This window comes from Pelecanus crispus, chromosome 7, assembly GCF_030463565.1.
Source record: "Pelecanus crispus isolate bPelCri1 chromosome 7, bPelCri1.pri, whole genome shotgun sequence".
Taxonomy (NCBI): domain Eukaryota; kingdom Metazoa; phylum Chordata; class Aves; order Pelecaniformes; family Pelecanidae; genus Pelecanus; species Pelecanus crispus.
This window is the reverse complement of record NC_134649.1, coordinates 16,244,887-16,263,792: the sequence shown is the minus strand read 5'-3', so window position 1 is coordinate 16,263,792 and position 18,906 is coordinate 16,244,887. Positions and strand designations below refer to the sequence as shown.

The 18,906-nt window shown below is 36.8% G+C and overlaps 1 protein-coding gene across 6 annotated transcripts in view; it reads right to left on the bottom strand.

Annotated features, from left to right (window-relative positions):
• TCF12 (transcription factor 12) overlaps positions 1-18,906 on the bottom strand; it is a 177,216-nt gene that overhangs the window by 58,866 nt on the left and 99,444 nt on the right. For all 6 annotated transcript variants that reach the window (XM_075713958.1, XM_075713956.1, XM_075713957.1 and 3 more), the window contains exon 6: positions 15,776-15,840. In XM_075713958.1, the coding sequence (XP_075570073.1) occupies positions 15,776-15,840 (65 nt within the window). The remainder of the gene's footprint in view (positions 1-15,775; positions 15,841-18,906) is intronic.

Here is an 18,906-nt window from a genome sequence, read left to right as displayed (position 1 = left end):
CTTACAAATCTATCGCACGGTTTGAAGAACAAAGTTAATAATGATTAAAAATGCTAAGGCATGAAAATAAAGTTCCCCTTCAACTCAATTTCTTCATTCTTATTCTTACAATAAAATGGTCTTCAAATCAGAACTGTTAATATAAAACTCTCTTTGAAATGAGATACCCTTAGAAGGAGTGAGGTGATCTTTAAACAAAGTATACAGAAAATTTGGGGCAGGGTGGGTGGGTGGGTGGGGGGTGGAAATCTGCTTGTAGACTGTTTCAAGATTTGCTAATTTTGCCTTTCACAAACAGTTAAGAGTTTGAGTTTATTGTTTTGCAGAAAACATTACGATTGTCAGAATATCTGGCTTGTAAGCCAGATATAAGATTCAGATATAAGTCTGAATTTAGCAAAGATGCTATTCTAAACATGTATTATGAGTTTTAGTGGGGAACACTGTGCAGGAAACCTGTGCAATGTTTTATGAAACACAGTTCCTCCAAACAAACACAGTCCCAAAGAAGAAATTAAACCAGTTCTGCACTTAGCCCAAGACTTGACCTTCAGCCCAAGAATAACCCAGGACTGAAGGAAAACTTCTTTATGTAGCCCGTGGGGAAGGGGAGGAAGTATTGTGATAGTTGTCATTTCAAGTAGCTGAAGCAAGGTCCCACTTACAGAATCCCGGAACCACTGAGGCTGGCAGGGACCTCTGGAGGTCATCTAGTCCAGCCCCTGCTTGCTCAGAGCAGCTGTCAAACACAGTTAGGAACTATGTCCCATTCACATTAAAGACAACCCTCCCCGCTCCCCCCCAGCATCTCCTGATCATTGGCAGTGATTTTGGAAATGCAACAGGATCCATACAGACGCCTCCAAAAAAAGGCGTGGGAGCATTCTTAGTTCCTCTGTTCCTCTTTGTTTGTGCCCCCCCCTTAATGAATAAACAAACCAGTAAAAACTCAAATTCACTTCTACCAAGCCATTCCAAAAGGCATATGTCTATATCTTTTCCAGACTTAACCTCCAACCTTTACCTCATGACATTTGCCACCCTTGCTTTTGTCTTAACCATTCCAGTTCTTGACATTTTTCATCGGACCCTGAATTTCAAAGCAGCATGGCTACTACAACAACATAAAGTGTGTAAGTAATATAATACATACCCATTGAATCTCAAGCTATGCAACACACTCTAAGGTTTTCTGTTCTATGTTGTGTTTGGGTAAGATTTTTTTGGAGGGGGGCGGGGCGGGGGGAGTGGGACGGAGAAAAAAAAAAAAAACAAACCACAACCCTCTTCTACCATTTCCAAAAAAAAATGAAGCATCTGTTTAAAATTTTATAATTGTTCCTCAGTCTCCCAAAATAAAATAAAAATAGATGTCATTAGTTCAGCTTATTGATTTTTCTGCCTGTCTGAACCAATTGAGAAGCAATATTGATTAGGACTGATCCTTTCCTAAGGGCATCTGATAAAGAAAGGAATACAAAAATACCACTGAGGATAGCAAAAAAGCTTTGTATTATCAGCACCAAGCTTCTCCTGACTAAGTGCCCAAGGTCCCTGCACAGAGGCGGATCGCTTACACACGTAGTTTGCAGCATTCTCTACAGAGAATGTTCACGCTCACTCCGAACCTCATCTGCCAAGCATGGATCCAATTACTAAGGAATAATCAATGACTGGTTATTCTCCTGAATGCTACCGAGTCCTGTCTGCATTACCATTATAAATAAACAGGCATCACCCTTAAAAATTTGCCTCTCTGGATTTTATGAGGTATCTTTCCAGCTTCAAAATAAACAAGAATTTATTTAAAGCAATATTTTACCTAAGGAATGTGTGTTCAATAACCAACCTAAAAAAAAGGAAAGAAAAAACAGAGTAAAAAAGGCTTTTATTACAATCAACTAAGAACGAAGCAAGCCTGATTCCAAAAAGAACAGAGAAAAGCAAGTAAACATGACTGCTTTACTTTTCAAATTTATCCCTTTCAGCAAACCCAAGAAACAGTTTTGATTGCCTCAGGGGAAATGGCATGGCCTGACCCAAAAAGTGGCCCTTGTAAAAGCCTTTATTATGTAGACAAATGCTTTAAAGGGATCCTTTTCCTAAAAAGTATTCTCATAAAAATGAAATGCAGGGGAGTCATCTATTTGAACACTGCAAGGGTGAGGTGGGGTGAAAAGAATCATATCTACATATGGGGGGGTGGGGTGTATTTATGCACCTTTGTCACAGAAAACAAGTAACTTTGTATTGCAGCTGCACTTACATGCACGCAAAGTTAGCTTCCATTCAAACCAACAAGCTAATCAACCATATGCTTATATCAAAATGGTATGCCTGAGATAAAAAAAGTTCCTTACTCAACATATTTTAAAATGGTTTTTAAATTGACTCTTTCAAAGAATTTGAGCATAAAAGAAAGGGTTTGACTACTTTGGAAGTTTTCTTTTCCCCAGCCCAACTCTATGAACCTTTAGAATCCTGAAGATCCAATTTGATGCCAAAATACTGCTCTGCCTTCAATGAATTTCTAGGACACCGGCCAGCAGAATTCTAATATGTTGGTAAATGCTTCCTTGATTTCCTTACTTTGATATAAAAAAAAAAAAAAAAGAAATGTGGACAAGTAAAGGCCTACAGATGTCCTTACATAATATTCCTTGCAGGTCTCAAACATTTAGGCTATATGTAGGTAGGAAAGCCAAGCTATCCTGCAAAGTACACAAACATTTTTAACAAACACACTCCATACACTACACTATTGTATACAAGGTTTTACCTTTTCAAAAACGTATATTATAGACAGTTAGCCTTGTACTTCTTGGTCTAAAACTCATTCACGTTCCTTTTTTAAATACAAATGTATTAGCAAACACTGTAAGAACTCAGATTTTCCTAGTGTAGCCATAGCCAAACTATGCAGTAGCTCTATCCAAATACAACTGTGTGCCTTTACATTATTCATTATTTTCTATCAAAAGAATAATATGGTTGAGAATAAAAGCATTAGCCCATTATATGCAACTGATTATGACACGGCCATTGTGCTGGCATAATAAGGCAGGCTTCTTTGGCAGTGAAATGAGAGCTGCAACTTCCCAACTGCAAACCTAGATCTTGAAACCACTCCCCCCACCCCCCACCCCATAAACTAGTCAACTAGATTTTATTTTTCCTAGGTTTTTTTGCATTAGCTTCCTTTTTGAAAAGTTTATGCTTTGAGTCCCAGTAGTCAGGCTATCCCTATTTAAGGCAGGAAAACTGTCTGAAGTTTGGTTGTTTTTTTTTTTTTTTTTAAAGTAATTGTTTAGTTAAAAATTGGGAGCTTAAATACATTATTTTGTAAAAGTAATGTAATGCCAACAGCACCCTTCTCAATCAAATTCCTCTATTATCCCACCACACAGTCGCAGACAAAGTCACTTGGCATTTCTCTATTTCTCAGAATTACATAGAGCAGATAGTGAGTGCGTTCCTTGCTTTGCTATAAACTTGAAATGCTGCATTGGGTAGATCAAAAGTTTCATGTACATGTCCTTTTACTCAGCAAGCCATTTGGATGACTTAAAGCATGTATATAATGCGTCTTAATATTTCACATGTCTTACCTTATAAATAAACCTGACAATTTGCACGAGTTAGTTTAAAAGAACGTAACAAAATGGAGAAGTCAAACTCTGCTAAACTTGCAAAATCCCCCAGCTAAGTTGTGTATGTTGTTACTGTGATTGCAAAGGAAAACCTAGCACAAAATTAAAACATTAACAAATAATTGCTCTGTGAGTTACTAGTACAGTACAGAGGTTTGGGCTGCAAAAAGACCATTCACCTGAGCTCCACGTCATGCAGTTTAAGCCAAAAATACAACCAAGTATAAAGTGCTGAATTTCACTTTACTCAAGTCTCCAATCTTTAGAAACTGTAATGAATATGCACTCCAAAATAGGAGCTGAATTTGGAAAAACACTGACATATGATGTAAATTCATTTTAAATTTAAATTTTAGAGATATGTTTGCAATTATCAGCATGTTGTTAAAGAATCTCATCCTGAGAATATCATCAAATAGTAATGTGAAATACAGTGTTACCATTTTGAGAACAAAGGGACCCTGAATGAGTAATCAATAGCAACTGGCAGAAAATGAGGCATTAATTATGATCCTCTCTAGTGTTTTGTCTCAAACAAGGTTTCATTAAATATATTGTGCTAACCTGTACATCTTCAAGCCATTACCAATAGATAGATTTGATCAGATACATTTTTGGTCTGTTTCAGGAGAAGGAACATATCAGAATTAAAAAACCAAACCAACATCTAAAGTGTTATATGATAACTTGAGCATTTTTTCCTGATCAATTTAAAGGAAATCAGGGGTTGCTAATAAAACATCTCAGGAGAGGATCCTCTAGCAACATGCTGATAATTGCAAACATATTCCTCGTTTTAAAAAAATACTCAGATCTTATAATCTCAATGTAGTCTCTTGAAAATTTAATTATCATCTCCTATACCTAAAGTATCATGCAGGTTTGAGAAGATAATGACAGTCATCCATCAACTGCATCCTGCCAGTGTAATCAGGCTAATCTAGCTCACTGGAGTAAAAAACAGCTACCTAGGGTACTAAATATTGAAGTGAAGCAACATCATAAACAAAATAACAGACATCTAGTTTTACTGTTTTCCCAATTAATGTTAACACTGAAAAATATCAAGGTATCAATATACTCCCTTTTTACACCAAAGCTTTTCTGGATCACCATGAGTTGCTTATTCAATGTGCATACCTAAGCAGAATCTGCTACTACGGATAATTCTGTTTATGTGTAAATATACTGAGACTGAGCACAGGGACAGACGAGGGAGAAGGAAGAAGTTTATTCAGAATTCCAGATATGTCTTTTTTAAGCAGTGGGAGGAGTAAAGATTAAATGCGAAGGGAAGGAAACATTTTGTATTCCTTCTGCATCTAAATGGCTTTAAAACACCCAATTAATACAAATATTTTGAATTAGTCCCTTCTCTTTTCCAGTAGCGGCTTCCCTGCACTGGTACCCCATATTGGCAAGACTACAAATTCTGTCTTATGCTACTAAAAGCGGCACCCTGCTGATGTTGGTGTCCAATCCCCGAGGTTATGCTGGCTCAGCTTGTCTTCGCTCATCCCCCCGGGCAAGGTATTTTTGCGTTGCTGCCTGAATTCTGGGAAGGCATTACTAAGCATTGTGATTACAGGTCAGGCTCCCCTCCCTTTGCCTTTGAATCTTTTCGCTACATTATGAAAACAGTAATTTGAACAGCTTCCTTACTGTGATTATACAAAAGCAGAAGGTTTGTGGAGAACTGCAAAATGTCAGAAGAGAAGCAGCTGAGGGGCTATTCATCTACTTTTTAGTTTTTTGGTACCAGCCTTCCTGCTTTTCTCTATGATTACAAGATACAAGCATGAGAAGTCAACATTATAATAAAAGATTTTATGCTGAATCTTATTTACAGAAGTCAGACTATAAAGGATATTATAAAGCTCAAACTATCCTTGCATCTGTTGCTCCCTCTGCATCTTCAGCAAAATGTTTCAAAAGATTTCAGACCATTAGTGGAATGTTTCATGTATATGGTGTGGAAGCTGTGCATCTCCTCTCCCACACAACCAAGAGAAAAATCTCACTTGCTCTACGCAGCAAGTCACAAAATGTGTAACATAATGAGGGTTCAAAAACTATCATTAATACAGCAACCAGATAATTGTTAGGACTTAACATGGAGGACCCATATGTTTTCACATATGATCAAGTGAAAGCTAAGCCCAATACTAGGGTGCTAGGAAATAGATAGACAAGCCAAGTAAATATCTTAGGCTACAATGCCCTCCCCTTAATAAATGTTATCTTTTTTTCCCTGCTCTTCAGAAAGCTGTGCCATCAGGAGCACTATCATCTTGAAAAGCACACCACAACACAACTGAAACCAATGCAAGTTGGATGGTTTAGTTCCACAGAAGAGGAATCAAAATGGCAAATCTGTCTGGTGATTCTTTCCATTCACTATCTGCTCAAGCTACAGTCTCTCCTAGCCCATCCCAGGCAGCAAATGCTAAGTAACAGGTTGCTTATACCACTCTTATCTCGCCTTTCCCAGTTCTACTCAGGGCCCGTATTCACCTTGAGCACTTGTGCTCAAGGTGAAATCTGTGCACTTGCAAAGTTTAGGAAGGGACTTTATCTCCCTGTGAAATAAGAAAGGAAGGTAAATGGGGGTTCAACCTACTAGAGTAGTTACAGACAAAAGGAATAAACACTTCAAGAAAATCCAAAGGGCAATGCAGCTCATTGAAACAGACAGGTATGGCTGAGAGAATTGAGCTAATGTGTTCCCCATCCCCCAATAATACCAAAAATTTGTAATTGAGCAGCAGCCAGCTCTGAGGCAGTAAGATTAGCTGGAGACAAACAGTAATTGGCTAAAGAAATTGTATCTGCATTCCATGGTGTAACATGCAAGATACTATATATATATAGATAGATAGATTTACAGGCTATTCATTACCCTAAATGCAATCAAACACAATCAAAAATTAGAAGGAGGCAAGAAAATTTGCCAACCCTAAATAGTGTGAGAAAGAGAAGGGCAAAGACAAGTAACAGTTTGTCTGTGTAAGGCATTCAAAATGATTCCTTGCAGAACTGCTCCCCTTTTATAAATAGCATCCCTCCCCCAACTATAACTAATTCCTAACACCTGCTACCCACTTCATTCCGGGGGATGTCTTCCCTGATTAACTTCAGGTGGTCACCTCCAGCTCTGGAAAAAGAAATCTAGCCTGTGCCCTGTATGCTTTTACTTTCTAAAAAGGTTCTGCAGGCTCCTTATCATCTGAGAGACAGGAGCTATTTTCCCAATAGCACAATAAGTAATTCACTTCTAATAAATCACAATCAAGAGAAAGTTAATATTGCTTGATTTTACTTGAGAAGTAAAATGAAGCAAAATAAGCTCAAGTTTGGACATTCCACCTGCCCTTAAGCTATATAACCCTCTCCCCATCCCAACCTTTTAAGACAGTATCAGCTGGCAGAATCCAGAGTCCCTGCTTCAGTTAACATTGTGTCAGCCTTTCCTTCAGAAGCTGCATTTCTTAGAGATTGATAAGTCAGCTGTAAAAATCTGCTTTGGGGAGACACCTGATATCAAAGGTGTCAGAAAAGAAGAGATTAAAAAGAGAAAATTTACAAAATAAAATCAGTTTGTCAGCTTTAAAATTATATTGGTATTAAAAACCCTACACATGTACAAGCCTTATTTTTTTTTTTAATACTTCCATAACTCAGTATTACTTGTATTTAAATAGACATTATGTTCTCCATACTGTTTCTAAAACTACACGAGGAAGGAAGAAAAGCAACTGGTGCCACTGCTTGTAGTCTTTCTAAGGCCCCACAGATAAAAAGGGTCCAGAATATCATGTACTTTTCTGCCTCATTGGAAGATCCATCTAAAGCATCTTCAAACATACTGCCAGCAGTGAGCAGGAAGAGCTTTATCGTTGCTGTTTAATAGATACATTCATTTTAAAAAAACCCAAATCAATCCAACCCCACCCCTCCCAAAACCCTGTGGGTCCACAGCTGATAGAATCTGACATATTTTATTAGCACCAAAATAAATTCTAACATTTTTATAAAAACTACAAAATGGTAGCCCCTCTATAGCACCTATGCTTTTTTATAATTAGCATGTTTAAAGTATGCATATTTTTTCCTTATTGTACACAATTACATTGAATTGTATATTTTATATATATATATGTTTGTTTTGTTTTTAAAAAAGATCTAATTTCAAAACCAGGAAATTAAAAAAAGAAAAAAAAGCCTAAAATAAATTTTAAAAAAAAAAGCCTGAAGGCATCTGAGATGCATTAGCTACACAGTTTAGCCTAACGTTCTCCAGAGAAGGATTATCCACACTCTAGCATCCCTTTTGCACACAATATTACTTACTCTACTGTCTACCACCTAGGTGTGGTCTAAAGACGCCTATTTCCAATCATTCCTGAGACAAGCTATTTACATTTTTCTATTAATTTAAACCCTTTCATTAGTCCCCCCCCCCTTTTTTTTAATCTTTTCAATAACACTACAATATCATAGGAGCAGATGGCACATCCGCAACATAGAATAACCATCTAATTATTTCTCTTAAGGAAGCCAAGTAGGAATAGAAGTCCTAGAGACAAGCAATAAAAAGTTTCAGGATATGAACAGAATTCCTACAGGAAGAAATGAAAACTGCAGAACTCTGAATGTGTGGGAGGGGGCTTGCGTATGCAAACTTCAGACATACATCAGGTTACCCAAGAAGAAACTACGAAGTACTCACTGGCCATACAAAGAAACACCTAATATATTTCTCCTACACAGTTGTCCCTTACTTCTTTCATCTTCCAGCAAGACATCTACTGCTCACTGTTCTTTGACAGCTAATGCCACAGTAAAGCATGTTAGTAGTGGTCTAGTACAATGACCCTTGTATTAAAGTAATGAATTCTTAAAAACTTAGCAAGGCATCCTAGGAGCAACTCTAGAGACATGCTGCCATTTGGGGGCTACACCTGCAGGTCAAGAAAGACTTGTTTAGCAGCTTTCATACACATTTAAAGAACAACCACATTTTAAAATGTGATGTGCTACAAATACCTCATTCTTCTTTGACTCACACATTTTAAAGTAACATCTCAGCTGTCAGATACGACTAAAACACCACTCTATCCCACTATTCACAATCGCTCATTTCTTTCAGTCCTGCCACTTCCAACTTTTTGTTCTTACAAAACATGTATTTCAAATTACATTTTTCATACCGTTCTTTGCTTTTTCATTTTTGTCAGCACATCTCATTTCTGCTTCCCACATACATTTTTATACACTCTTACCTCCTAACATTCACATTTTTGTCTGTATGCTTATTCTTCCAGCTGTTTAATGTTACCTTATGCTTTACTAAAAAAATAAAATCAGTTAATCTTCTCCATTATACTGTATACATATGTTACAATTATGCAGTTTATGAACATATTAAAAATACTTTTAAGTTGGTGTTATTCAGTTCTATTAATTTTTCTCTATGCAGCAAGCTGGTTTCTACATCCTACTATGGATACTTGTTTTCACTCTTGCTTGCATATTCCTCACCACCAAGATGAAAAAGTTGCCATTTTTCCTTATGCACAATATGAGCGAGCTCTTATGTTCTCCCTAGACAACTCAAATTTCTGGATTTCTACTTTTATTACACTTCTTCACCTGTGAGATAGCTGTTAGACTATGCTCTGAGATACTACTTCCCCAGCATTGCATGACTGTTCTTTAGATTTGCATTCTGCTCAAACTGCTTTAAAGCCTTTTTAAATTTGAAAGAGGCAAATTACTGACTATGCAAAGGCAAAGTAACACACACTTGCAAACGTTTCTTTTGCCAAAGTGATCATCTGTTAAATTGCCCAAGAAATTGGTGCTAAAGGCATTTTTTGGGTTTATTTCAAAGTTCTTCTAGCGTGTTTGTTAAGAAGCAACTTAATTTTTTTGCACAAAATAAAGCAAACTTTAGTCTGTGAAGGATGTAACAGCTAATAAATACAGTTTTTCATGCTTGTAAACTTATTCTTTAATACATTGCTAAGTTTGCAGACAACAACCTTTAAGTTCCACATTAAATTGTAAAGAAAGTTATTCTTAAGTCAATAAACAGACAAAGGTCACAAATTTTTGCTAAAAAGCCAACAGTATAAATTCCAGTTGCTCAATACCTATACTGTGTTAAATTCTGTAATATTTTTCAGCAGAAGTGAGTCAGGCATACACAAATCTAGCTTTCTCTGACTGGCACCCAAATGAGGACGATGTTTCTATGTTGAATCATAGCAAAGGTGGAAGATGGATGAGTTTGTTCCACCTTACTTTAACAATCAGTGAGAACTCAGCTAATTTTTTCCTCCAAGGTACTACGCAAGTAACAGCATACATTTAAAGTAATTTAAGAAACACAAAATATGCTCGGAAGATGCACAAAGACCACTACATCTGTCGTAATATTCCAGTTAAGCATATATATTTTTTCCCTGACAAAGAAGAAATTGGTAAATCCTGAAAAGTTGTCTGAAATTATGTCTTAATATGTTTATTCAAAGGGTATTCCCATAAGGAGCACTAAGTATGGTGCTAATGTGCATAAAATGTTACTGTTATACTGCAAATTTCAGGCTAATTTAATAACGCCTGATGTGCCTTACATCATGTTGCAATGATGCAATAATATGCTGCTAAATGAGTCACCTCACATTAGCTTCACAGCAATAGCAGGGCTGATGGCTATTGAAGGGGAAATGGTGTAGCAATATTGCTGAAAACATTGATGGACCAGGTTTCTATTGGATTCTTTTTTTCTTTCTCCAAAAAATAAAGATTCTGAAGCAGCCTTATTTATTACCCATATGCACAAAACTTATATAATAACAGCAGCAGAAATTAGCTAAAAATCCATCTGCCACTACTAAATAAGATATATAGTATATACAGTATCATATAAATCCTTCGTATGCTATGTAGTGCTGTATATTTCTTACTGCCTGAAATATATAGTATATATATAGTGTATATATCTATATACCACTAAATAGCACATGATATATATTTTATGCAGTATTTTATATGTAATTTTACCTAGACTAACTGAAGTGTATTTAGTAAATATAATCCATAGCTCCTTCCAGCAATCAGGTATTCTACAAATTTATCAATTAAACTTTTTTCTGAATTGTTTTATAACATTTAAAGTGTCCCATCATCATCTAGAACATACAGATTAGAGAGTTAGAAAAATAAAGTAAAATAAGATACGTCTCTTTATAGAAAGGTTACACTTTAAACAAAAACTGGTGAATGCCTCTTTAGTTCCTGCCTAGCATCCACTACATTTAGCACTCAATTTTATCTCCTTTCTTGCACGTGGGATAGTATGCGGACTTGAAATTATTATGAAGGGAGGGTAAATGTGTTATCTCCACACGTCAAAAAATCCATAATGTCTATTTAATTCTAAACAACCATGCATGAAAACACAGAAACATTAAGGGGATAGTCACAAATAATTTACTATCTTCAGCCTAGTGATGACAGTGGGGAGAGACAGACTTTGCCATCCGCATGAGAACAGGCACTGTTAGGCAAAAGGAGCATCCCCCTCCCTCTCTCCACCAATTAGCTGGGGCACTTACAGGCTCATGGGAATAAAGTTAGGTTCTGTGGAGGCCCACAGAAACAATTAGAAGAATTAGTCTAAAAGCTACACATGTATTGCACATTTATCTCAATTTCACTTTGAAAATAGTGCCGATTCCCGGCTTTCTTAGAGATCAGACCTGTCAAAGCAATGTGCAGTGACAGCTGGGTACCTTTTCGATGATACTGGAAATGGGAGTCATGCATTCAATATCTGAAGTCTAATCTTGTTTCTTTTACGTAAGCTACAGTTTTCAGTATTAAATTACACAAATGTAAAGAAAACCCTTTTTATCACAAGAAGCTTTCTGAAAACTTCATCTATATCCGATTTAAGATTTGTGAAAAGATGCCCTTCCCAAATCTCCAATTACACAGCCAACAGGAATGGTGGAATCCCACAAAAAAATCACAAACCGCTCCCCGTCCCCCAATTCGAAGACACCAATGGAGATGTTCTGTCAAGCCACGTAGCATTGCATTTCATTCTGATAGCAAAACACAGTTTTTACATTTCTTCTAAAAGCTATCAATTCTTTGTCCAGGTAAAAGTTTTTGACATTTGTCAAAACCAGCTCTGCGTAAGCCTCAATTTGTCATCTTACCCATTCATTTGAGAGCCTATATACTCTATGAAACATCAGGAAGACAAAAAAGGCAATAAGAGTTGGAAACATGCATAATATAGTGAAGACCTGTCAGAAGGAGAAAGAGTATGTATTAAAGTACAAATAAAGCCAAAAAAGGAAGAGGATTCAGAACTTGATTGCAAAGCACTAGACAAGCACAGGTTTGAATGTAGCACACACATATACACCATTAACCTTATTAACACCAAACCACACAAAAAACACAGCTTAAGACAAATGCAGCTACCTTATTCGACACTGTTATTTGCATGAATGGGCCCAGTGCAAAGTGCTATACTCTAGAATGCTCCTTTTTGGCTTGCTTAAAGCACCTGATGGAAATAAAACCTGAAATTATCAACTTTCTGTTTGGCAAAATATTCATAAATTAGCCATATTTACATTCTTGTGACTAAATGTTACACCTGAATCACATTCCTTTACCTAAGTTGCTTAGATTTTTAAGCTACATTGAAAATCAATCATGCTAAATGTAAAGCCTGTAGGGAGCTAACAGTCCATACAAATCACTGCTTAGATCATTTTCAGTAAAGGCTGAGAAGCAATAGTAAGAGTCTTAAGCATTTCAGTTTACAGTGGTCTTGAAAATTTTCATTCCAGCCCTCTGTAAACTTAATAGGAAGTAAAAATTAAAACTCATGACACATCCACACCAGGTTATTAATACCATTTACACCAATGACATACAGAAAGAACCTTGGTAAAAGAACAGGTTAGAGAGTATTTGGAGAAGTTAGGTATTTTCAATTCATCTGTACCCATTAAGATACTCAGAAGCTCTTGCCATTCTTGCAATTTCAGAAACCTTAGCCACTGTCTTTGAAAACTCATGGTTTGGAGAGAGTGGAGAGACTAAAAAAGAATGGGGTTGGTTGGTTTGTTTCAGGGAGGAACAAAAGCAGTGGCTTGTAATTCCTCAACAATTTACATTTCATTTTTTGGAAGAATACTGGAAGAAACAGACTGCAAATGCCAGAAGATAATGAAGAAGTGATATAGATTCAGCTGGAATAAGCTATGTAAAACCAATTTCACTTTCTCCTCAGATAGCATAAGAGGTGTTTTAATAAGGCTTTTACTACTTTCACATTTCACAGGTGAACTAAGGAACCAAGAACAACTAAAACTGCTGCTGAATACAGAGGGTAGCTGTTTAAAAAACAGTAGCTGGGAGTTCATGATCAACTCTGGGTGAATGTATTAACTGAGACTTTGCAGGCATCTGTTTTGGGCATCATTCCACCTCTTAATTAGCGACTTGGATGAAAAATGAAGATCACATTTACTAAATTCACAAAGCAAATAACCCAGAAGGATCTACAAACGCAGTGCCAGCCTGGAATTCAAAATTGCACTGACAAATGTAGAGAGGGTAGAAGAAACATGTTAAGAAGTAAATACATTTTTGCATATAGAACCTGTAAACTGAAAAATATAGGCTGAGGAATGACAAGCTGGCCAGCATCACCAGAAGAAGGTATTGGGAAATTTTAGATCATCACCAATCAAACAAGTATCAAAGATTGGATATTTGTTATGAAAAAGGCAAATGCCACACAGCAAAAAATTAACGGTATTGTCAGAAAGATCCAGGAAATTTCTTTTTGCCATAATGGTAAAGCCTTAGATGAGATACATTACCTAGTTTAAAACACTGAAATTCCCTAGGATTGTGAACCTACTGGACAACATCTAGAGCAGAGCATAAGCTTTTCTACCAATATTTCGATCTAAGGTAGACCCTCTTAAATATCTACTATTAAAAATATACCTACACTATACACACCAATGTAAAAATTAACTCCTTTTATGTCTTATCTTTTCTAAGGACCCTTATCATCTTAATCATTTACTGGATTTACAGCCTCTACAGACTTAAAAGAGAACAGACTCTTCGCCATGTCCACTGTCTGTAAGACAAGAGTCAGATGCTTTAATTACAATGATATTTAGATAAGACATCAGGGAAACTTTTTAAGAGTAAGTATGTTTAAGTAATGGAAAACAAAACCCAGTGTGGTCATGCAGTCTCCTCCATCTCCAGAGGTTTTTAAGAACTGACTATATGAGCATCTGTCAGGGACAATGTTGCTGATTCTTCATTCGGATTGTCAAAATGACCTCTGAGGATTGCTTTCGACCTTCTCTATGATTGCTTTCAAACACTGTAGCTACAATGAGAGCTGTATTTCAGGCACTGCCATGAATTTATGAAAAATATTAAAAAAACCCCAAAAGATTCAGAAATCCCACCATGTTCCAAATTAGCAAATTATTTCAAACTGTCAGATTTAACTGATAAGACCGAATTAAAGTACAAACTGTAACTTATCACAAAAATTTAAACTGTATTAAAATTTAATTGAAAGTTAACTCTGTGATCATTTTCCATTATCCTGAATATAAAAACAAAACAGATTTACCTACAATAATATTTTCCCCATATACTAAAAATGTTTAAGAAAGAAGAAACTGTGGGAGAGGAAACAGTAGGAAACATATCAAAGGAATAAACAGAATTAGAAGTGATGTTAATAGAAACAAATATGTATAAGATTTTGGCTTTAAAACAGCTACATGTAAAAATTAATATTAAATGGCACTAGATATAAACAATTAGGAGATACAAAAGCATTTTCCTCAGTGAGAAGCCAAACAACAGAAATTGTACTCATTACTGCAAAGCAAAACAGAATTTTATGCAAAGTTAACATAAACCCATTTTCCAATACAGAACATTAACTTAATGAAAGAGTAACGTGGAAATTAATTTGCTTCCAAACTAATGTCAAGTTTAAATTATTATATTTAAATACAGTACATACAGGGTTATTTGAACAATAGTAATAACACTAATACAATGTTTTACTGTCTAGACTGGCAATAATGTGAAGCCCATAACTTGAACTTAAAGAGGTATACTGCTTTTTCTGAGAACCTTACTGAAAGCTCACCCATACAGTTACAAATGGGTCTTTGTTCATCACATCTGTGTTGCAGAGAAGCAGTAAAGGCTGTGAGAATGATCCTTTCTTAATAGGGGAAGCGATGTTAGGACTGCATTGCCACATGGTGCTGCCCATTCACACTTCCCAAACTACTACTAAAAAGACTCAAAACCAAGATTTCAAACCTGTATGCTAAGTTTTATCCTCCAGAAGAGAGATGTTCCTGAAAATACCAGTTCAAAGCAAATAGTCTACTTACAGTAAAATTTAAAAAAAGAAATCCTCTTTGAGAAAACAAGCATAACAAATTATTTTCCCAGAATTAAAACCATAATATATTAGTTCTTTAAATCTTTGTCAACAAGTACTGAGTATAATCAAATGCTAATTATACTTTTTAAACATTCAAGCTTCCTATACATTCAAAACAGACTTTTAAACAATGATCAACAGAGTATTCTTTATGTGGCTCATTAGAAATAACACAGAAGAAATCCTCACTCTAAAGTTAAGATTTACAGGCATAAAAAGAAATTTTTCTTAATTAAAAAACACATCATCAAACCCACAAAATAATACAGTATTACACTGGATAACCCAACTGTTAAAAATTGAAAGCCTAGTAACACTGTTTTCCTTAAAAAATGCACATGATCTCCGCTGGGAGTAACAGTTAACTAATGGACTATATTCAGCAGTTTGCACATAGCAAAAGTATCTCCTCTAAGTGGATATATGTAAGTGCAAGGCAATTTGACCACACAGAACCCAGAAAATTGATTCTGCAAATTGTGGAACACATTCTTGTTTATTGTGTTTGGTAGCCTAACACATTCAAGTAACTTAAAACTAAATTTTAGTTCAGATTATTCCATTTGCTTTCAATCATCACTATACTTACTTGACAGCCTGGTAACCCCGTATCTCTACCATACAATGGAAATGGACCTCTATCTGAGGTTTTTCCTATAAAAGAAAGACATTTGAAATTAGGTTCTTTTTAAAAACATCTGCTAGATATCTGCATCAGTTGTCCTTATACATGCAATTCAGAAAGCTTGCTAGCATCATAGTAAATTTACAAAAATTAAGTTGCACAAATAAAAGTAGGCTTTTATACATCTGCGTTTAAGACACTCAAACAGCACTACTGTAATAGATGACATACTTACCTAATTTCATTTCTTACATAACCGATCAGTTAAAAAGGACTACTGCAATTTTTTATTGTTATGAAATATCCCAAACGGTGTGTTTAAATAAAAAGGGCAAAGGTCCAGCTTCACTTCCATTATCAATGAGCAAAGGTAGAGACACTTTTAGACATTTCTCCTTCCCACATGAAACTAACACATAGCTGGTATCAGCTTAGGTGATGAATATACTAAGCAGTAAAATAAAACCAACGAAACCACATGAAAAGTGAACCAAAAATTCAATTCAGAGCAACAAGAAAACCCACACCATAGCTGAATCATTCAGCTCTTGACACTCACCCCTTAAATCCTTAAAAATCCTTTTGTTTCATGTACTTTCCAGTCAGGTACAAAACTCAAGCAATACAACTGGTCAGTAGAGCAAAACAGACTCTTCTGCCATATATGCGGTATTTGCCTGTAGGTAGCACATACTGAATATAGTGCCTTCTGCAGAGTGGCTGCCCTCTGATGTTGCTATCTGAGGTCACCAGACACTAGCAATATATTTGTCAATTCCACAAAAACTACGTAGTGCTGTATTTGTTAGTTATACCACCAAACTGGCATGTCTGTGTATTAAAACTCAGTGTGAAATTTCTCCAGTAGGGCTCAGAAGTTTATCAATCAACACTTTAAAAAAAAAATCTTGAATTCTCTGCTGAACAATGTCAAGAGTCAGCCATCAAGTATGTGCAAAACAGAAAACACCAAGTGCATATGCCTGTCCTAATTATGACACAGAACTAAGAAACACCCTGTAACACCACTCAGAGTCTTACCCAAAGGTAAGCATTAATAAACCATGATACCTATCTGCTTGAAAATGAATGTCATCTTGCTCAACTAGGCATTCCCTTTTCTAAACAATGCGTGTGTCATCCAGTCCTCATAAGAAGAAAAAGTAGCCTCTTACACATTCCCATTTCAGTGATAAATAGCTCCATGCTATTGCAATTGCACTTTAGAACAGGACTTCCTTTGATTTTTCAAATTTTCTCTCTAACCACCAAAAATCCCTAAATGTCATTTCATAAGAGGAAAAACTAAAGTTTGCTTATTGTTCATTTAAAAAAACGCATCTTGTCTAAGTGGAGAGGAAGAGGAAGTTTGAATCTCTTAGGACAACATCTCTGCAAGGTTATCATCTCGATAACTACAGGTAATCTGGTCAACAATAGTTTGCTTGAAAAATGGCAGCTCTGCTGTAACAAAGGAAGGAAAAAAGTTAGCATTTTTCTGCTGAAGCAATTTGCCTCTAACAACTATTGGGCACCAAGAAAATAAAATACCTAGCATGCAAAATTGTATGAAGTAGGATGAATCATGCTGTTCATATTAAACCAGACTCAGCATTTTCTTTCCAGAAAATGAGAATCTTATATCACATGATAAACAACTTCAACTGAAGTATGCAGTATTCCAGGCAGGCTTTAAAACAAATATTTGTACAAGAGTCAATTACAGAGACTAGAAAAATTATGATTTAAATTATGGTTTGTGTAGCAAGCAAGAAATTGCTAGATAAGAATGCATAAAATCATGTTATTTAAATGTTATCACCTAAAAAGTTTGGCAGGTTCATACTAAAGGAAAAAAGCTGACTAGAATAGCCCAATCTATACTAAATTTGGTTCTAAGAAACGATTGAGAAAAGTCAAGGCTGCCTGAAGCTGCACTGCCTAAATATTTATTAAGAATTAACATTTAACCTGTGTTCAAATGGCTAAGCTTTTCAATGAAGGGTTTGGAAAGCGACCTAGGAACAAGTACAAGGCGGTGTCTTTCACAGAGAGAGTCTCCAAAACACATTCCCAGTGCAAGCACTTAGATAGGACTCTTAAACCTGCAATAGTGTCACAATGTAAAGGTACACATTTTTAAACAACAGCAACAAAAATTAGCAGGCACACACTACAGAAACACACTTTGAGCCCACACTCAAATCCTGTTCCTGGTTCTCTCTTGTACTGTGGAACCGCACCCTGTTGTCCCTTTTGCAAGACTGGAGCACTGTGCTAGCAACATGATCTTCACATCTGCATAGCACAAGGATGGGAGAGAGAAGGTGAGCTGTCCCAGACACCACTAGAGCACATCTGTTGCAGTGTTCAGGAGAGAAGAGAAAGGACTCCATCAACAGCCCCTGAAGCTTCACTGATACTACATCGAGTGGGATTGAGTGCACCCTCAGCAAGTTTGCAGACGATAGCAAGCTGAGTGGTGCTGTTGACATGCCAGAAGGACAAGATGTCATCCAAAGGGACCTGGACAAGCTGGAGAGGTGGGCCTGTGTGACCTCATGAGGTTCAACAAGGCCAAAGGCAAGGTCCTGCACCTGGGACGGGGTAACCCCCGGTATCAGTACAGGTTGGGGGATGAAGGGATTGAGAGCAGCCCTGCACAGAAGGACTTGGGGGTACTGGTGGATGAAAAGCTGGACATGAGCCGGCAATGTGCACTTGCAGCCCAGAAAGCCAGCCATATCTTGGGCTGCATCAAAAGAAGCGTGGCCAGCAGGTCGAGGGAGGTGATTCTGCCCCTCTACTCTGCTCTGGTGAGACCTCACCTGGAGTACTGCGTCCAGCTCTGGGGCCCTCAGCACAAGAAGGACATGGACCTGTTGGAGCAGGTCCAGAGGAGGGCCACAAAAATGATCCGAGGGCTGGAGCACCTCTCCTACGAGGCCAGGCTGAGAGAGTTGGGGTTGTTCAGCCTGGAGAAGAGAAGGCTGCGGGGAGACCTGATTGCGACCTTCCAGTACTTAAAGGGGGCCTACAGGAAGGATGGGGACAATCTTTTTAGCAAGGCCTGTTGTGACAGGACAAGGAGTAAT